Source organism: Poecilia latipinna, unplaced genomic scaffold (genome assembly GCF_001443285.1).
Source record: "Poecilia latipinna isolate Pla-1442-1.1 unplaced genomic scaffold, P_latipinna-1.0 Scaffold454, whole genome shotgun sequence".
NCBI lineage: Eukaryota > Metazoa > Chordata > Actinopteri > Cyprinodontiformes > Poeciliidae > Poecilia > Poecilia latipinna.
In genome coordinates, this window is record NW_015113070.1 from 507,359 (window position 1) to 512,736 (window position 5,378).

General features: G+C 39.3%; 1 protein-coding gene across 2 annotated transcripts in view; it reads right to left on the minus strand.

Annotated features, from left to right (window-relative positions):
- Positions 1–5,378, minus strand: part of robo2 (roundabout, axon guidance receptor, homolog 2 (Drosophila)) — a 98,878-nt gene that overhangs the window by 82,992 nt on the left and 10,508 nt on the right. For both annotated transcript variants that reach the window (XM_015038828.1, XM_015038829.1), the window contains exons 2-4: positions 4,063–4,268; positions 2,337–2,418; positions 1,181–1,346 (exon numbers count right to left, since the gene is read on the minus strand). In XM_015038828.1, the coding sequence (XP_014894314.1) occupies positions 1,181–1,346; positions 2,337–2,418; positions 4,063–4,209 (395 nt within the window). In that variant the 5' untranslated portion in view covers positions 4,210–4,268. The remainder of the gene's footprint in view (positions 1–1,180; positions 1,347–2,336; positions 2,419–4,062; positions 4,269–5,378) is intronic.

Consider the following 5,378-nt stretch of genomic DNA (forward strand, 5'->3'; position numbering starts at 1 on the left):
TATATAGTTTGTGTATATTTTATTAAAATTTTGTGCTTTATCCATAGGACTTGTTTTGTCCCTATTCTCAAGAATCACTGAATTGGTATGCTCCACTATGAAGCCTCAACCATCAGCGGGCTGGAGTCCGCGCCAGTTACAGAGAACACACAGTACGCCAGACTATGTGTGAGAGTTTAAAGTTAGAAAATGTCAGTATAACCTTGAATACAAAGACAATAGAAGTACAGAGATGTGTAAAGTTATCTAAACTGTCTAAACTGGCTAAAAATCAATCCTCCAGCTGCAGCTGATCCAGAACACTGCTGCTGCTGGTGTTCTCACTAAAACCAGGAAGATAGAGAACATCACCCAGTTATAAAGTCCATCTACTGGCTCCATGTAGCTCAGAGAAAAGACGTTAAACTATTTATGTTAGTTTATAAATCACTGAACGGCTCAGCACCACAATACATTAAAGATCTGCTGTTGTTGTATCAACCATCCAGGCCCCTCAGGTCTTCTGGTTCTGGTTCTGCTCTGCATCCCCAGAACCAGAACCAAACATGGAGAAGCAGCATTCAGCTTCTATGCACCACAAATCTGGAACAAACTTCCAGAAAACTGCAAAACAGCTGAAACACTGAGTTCCTTTAAATCAAGGCTAAAACTTCACTTGTTTAAAGTTGCTTTTGACCCATAAAAACTGGAGTATTGACATATCTGATAGGTATTGATGAGTTTGATGAAGACATCTGACAAAATGTAATGTTTGTTGCTTGTTTCATAATTGATGACTGTATTATGTTTTTATGACGCAAAGCACGTTAACTGCCTTGATGATGAAATGTGACATACAAATAACATTGACTTGACTTAAATGGAAAGTGTGATTTCTGACATGTCAAGACATGGCTCTAACTATCTTGTTCATTCAGACAGAGAAAGAGATAAACACACAGAGAGAGAGAGAGCGCTTTTAACAGATTAACAGGAAGGCTGAAAACATATTACAGAAAGTAGTCACTCCATTTCATACTTTTGAGCTGGCAATTTTTGGGAAATTATTAATATACTGAAAACTGTGTTTATGCTGTTGTTATTAAAGAGAAATTAGAACAGACTAAAATCAGCATTAGGTCAAAACTTTAGGAAAATTTAAAGACCCAGAATCAACCTCAGCACTGGACAGTAAACGAACCTGAAAGCTTCAATGACAAAGGAAGAGACAGGAGAGGCTCCGGTCATCCCGGGCTGCCACGACAATGACACGCTGTTCTTGGTAACGTCGGTGACCTGGGGCTTAGACGGTGGACCTGGAAGCTCGATCTCATCATAGCTCTTTGTGACAATCACTGCCAATGATTCTGTTCAGAGGAGACAAAATGGAGGAGAAGTTTAACTTTACCACACTCCAGACTCATTGGAAACCTGGTAAAGATGGATTACAAGCCTTAATATACATATTTATAATACTATAGCAGCAGTATCTCACACTGACAAACTTAAGAATATCAAACCGTTAAATTTTTTCAGTGGGGGAAAATTTGGTTTATCATTTATCATGATAAGAATTTTGATTACCTGTTGTCATAATAAATTTCAGTTATTGATGGTAAGTAAAAAACAAAACTGACAGTTTTGCTATTTTCTCCAATGTCTGTTCCACGAGAGCATCAATAAATATCAGTAAATTCCAAAATATGATTAAATACAATTACCGAATACAAATACAATTATTGAACTGCACACAATTACTGTGTGCAGTTCAGTGATAAAAATCACACTTTTTAAAAATAAATAGTTTTGTCTAATGATAATCTTTATCATTTTCACAATAATACCACAAAATATTGCGATAAAATTCTAAGTCCGTATCGCCCACCTCTGATTGTTTGAAACCCCACAATATTTCTATTAAATCAACAAGGACCTATTTTTTAAATACAAAGCTTACTTTTTACCTTTAATTTTCAATTTTTAAATTAGAATTAATGTCATCCTGCTTCTGTATTTGAGATGAATATGAAGAGACAAGAGAACAAATTAATCAGGTAACGCAGGTGGGATTGTAAGTTAGGAAATGGCAAAGAGTTAAAAAATTAAAAGCAACAGGAACTGTGATAAAAATGGCAGAATGAGTGTAAGTTCTCATTACGCACTGTGAGAACGATTGGAAGGTCTCCAAAAAAAAAGAAAAAGAAATCTCAGTTTTAGAGAACACTCAAACATTTTTCACTGTGAGATTATGTTACAGGATGACAGAAATGTGAAATATTTTATTCTAAGACATTCAGCACATTACAAGACTCTGGAACCGACCAGAAGTTATAACAACTACAGAGAATGTGATTCACCTTTGACTTCCAAGAAAGCGCTCCACGACGTTTCCCCGCTTGAGCTGGTGGCCACACACGTGTAGATCCCCGAGTCTGAGAGCTGGCATGAAAGCAGGAGTCAGAACAACACCACTGGCAGCACCGGCACACAGATCGAACACACACGTAGATTGAAAAGTCTCCTGCTGTAACACTTCCACTGAAGACAATGGAACACCACGGAGAAGGCTGTGCAAGCTAGCCCTCTGCTGGACAAACCGACCGTCATTTCAAAGTGCTGACGCTAATTTCCTAATGAATTCCATTTTCCACTCACCACCCTTCCATCACTTTCCCACCACCTCCTACTCATTTCCCCCCTCTGACCACAACAAAGCTGGGCTAATTAATTTAGGGTGGGCTGCTGGAACTCCTGGACCGATGACAGCTGGCATGCCTCTCCATCTCTCTCAGGAACTTTGCTTGTTTGTTGGTTTTTTTGTTTTTTCTGTCCCTGTGCTTTCCCTCCATTTATTAAATAACATGTCAGTGGTCTGCAGCTTTGTCAAGCGTAATGGGTATTCCACTGAGGCCTCTGAGTGGGTGAAGGAAGTTGCGAGCCTCTTAAATTCAATCTCGTGGAAATGCGCTTCGTGCGTACGTGTGTGTATGTTTCAGTAAGTGAATATATATTCACTCAAACAGCTGGAGTCCATTCATCCATTCACAGCTGAGCCCGGCTGAGGTCTCCACATCTCTAAGTGATGCTATCAAAATCAATGCGGGCTATTCATCTGGACATCATGTCGGACCTTTTTGATCTAATTTGCAAGCTCAACCATACACAACATATTAATATATCATGACAACTTTTAAGATGTAAGACTAGAGAATATTATTTGAATGTCAGAGGACATACGCACCCTAAACTATTCATATCCTCTTGTATTTCTGCTACAAGCACAAGCTTTCATGTGTTTTATTGGGATTTTATGTGACAAGCTAACACCAGTTGGCATACTTGCAAAGAGGAAGGAAAACCACAGATAAAGATCTAAATCTCTTCGGTTCACACAGCAGATCTTGATGCACAAATTCAGATTTTTTGCTGAAATTCGATTTGTTTTGTGTGCTTGTTCATACTAGTAATTAACTGCGACTGAAATAATATGTGAACGGTTTACTATCCCAAAACGAACTGCATGAGTAGAAGAACATTGACATAACACAGCAGCGCACTGCTTATGGATGTACTAATGGGTAAAGCTGTTTGTGCATAAATTTTAAAGTTTATTTAGCGATTGGAGCCGACATTATTGTCACAATATCATAACAAGAGGAAGGAAGCTAATAGAGTTGTGTTTTCTGGATCCCCTCAGCATGACCCTGGCACCACCTTGTTTTACCATGTGTACAGGGTAATGCCCAGTGTTGGTTTACCAGCGTACATTTTGCATGTAGGCACAAACATTTAACGCCGGTCTCGCTAGACCTGAGCGTTTTTTTTTGTTTTTTTTGTTTGCTTTGTCCCAGTTTTGGGCAGCTGAACAGCACCAGAGTTCACTTTAATCAAACCCAGACTGAGGTTTTTAAGCGGACCAGAGTTCACTATTCTGGTCCGCATTAAAGTTCGACTGTGTAGTCACACCTCCCCAAATGAACCGGACTTTCAAGGCAAATGGACAAGAGTTCGGCTAACCCTTGTTGGCTTGTGTGAATGCACCCTTAATGTTCCAGAAAAAGCAGAGAGGACTGAATCTGTTACCTTGATGTTTTTGATTTGCAGGCTGCCCAGCTCCTGTAGCGACATGCGGGAGTCCTTTCCCAGTAGACTGACCCCGTCCTTCAGCCAGCTGACGGAGGGGATGGGGTCTCCAGATGCCTGACACTTCAGCAGCGCAACACTGTCCATCCCCAGGGTCTGGTTGGACGGGCCTTGGCGGATGATAGGTGGGGGTCTGTCTGTGAGAACTTAGACAATAACAAAAACAAAGAAAACAAGAATATGGCATGACTTTACTGATAATGGTTGAATGGTTTTTATGTGAACTATAAAAATGACCCAATTCACAGCATTTTGCGTGACACACATTGGGAAGCGTGTGACTTAGCTGTCACAAAGCAGACCGTTTTTCTTCAAGTCTAGCAATTGTGCCACAAAACAATGAGTATTGCTGTATTTCCAAGAATTGTGGAAAGAAAAGCTGAGTAAGGTTTTCTAAGTTCATTGATGTGGCAGAACAATGGCATCCATTTCAACTTACTGCTGGGATAGTCTTATTTTTACACAGTACCCTAGACTCTGTGGTACACTTAGGCGGTAAGGCTAGCCTCGCCTTATTGACTCAATATGGGTCAGATAAATACTTCAGCATGTGCAAAGTCGGACACAAGAAAAGGTGAGTTTTAAATACTAAATGTCCTTCCATAGACATTAGTGTATGTTCTCAGTATTTTTGTAGTCACCCAAAGAAGGGCTTAACTGTTAATTTTTTTTTTTTTTTAAATACACGGTTTTAAACAGTCTACAATTTAAAAATTCAATCATTAATTTGTATAAGTATCTTTCTCTTCAAGGTGCAAATATTGAATTCTGTCTCTCAACTGAAATTCTTAACCACTAGTAGGGAAATTACTCAATCGCAGTCAGATTGGCTTGAGAATCCATGTGAACTTTAATTGTAAAGCCTTGACCCAGATTCCAAATCAGATTTAGGATTGGATTTTGCACCATTCCTACGCCAATGCTGCTACCACCTGGAAGCCAAACGTTGATCAAGCTCCTCCTAAACTCTTACAAGGTTCAATGATACTGCTGAAAAATAGTATCCTCATAACAAGATACTAGCAATTACAAATAAGCTTCACCATGGGAATGTTGCATTCTATGAATGAATGGTGCATTCATAGCATTTTAGATGTAGGCTAAAAGGTTACATTTAGCCTATATCTAAAAGATGTTCTTCTTTCACATATTTGCCATGTCTCCTAAATCGTTTGGGGTAAATTGCAACTCAGATATCCTATAGCTTTTGTTCAACAGTAGCTTCCATTCTGCCCTTTTAATCTGCTAATGCGCTA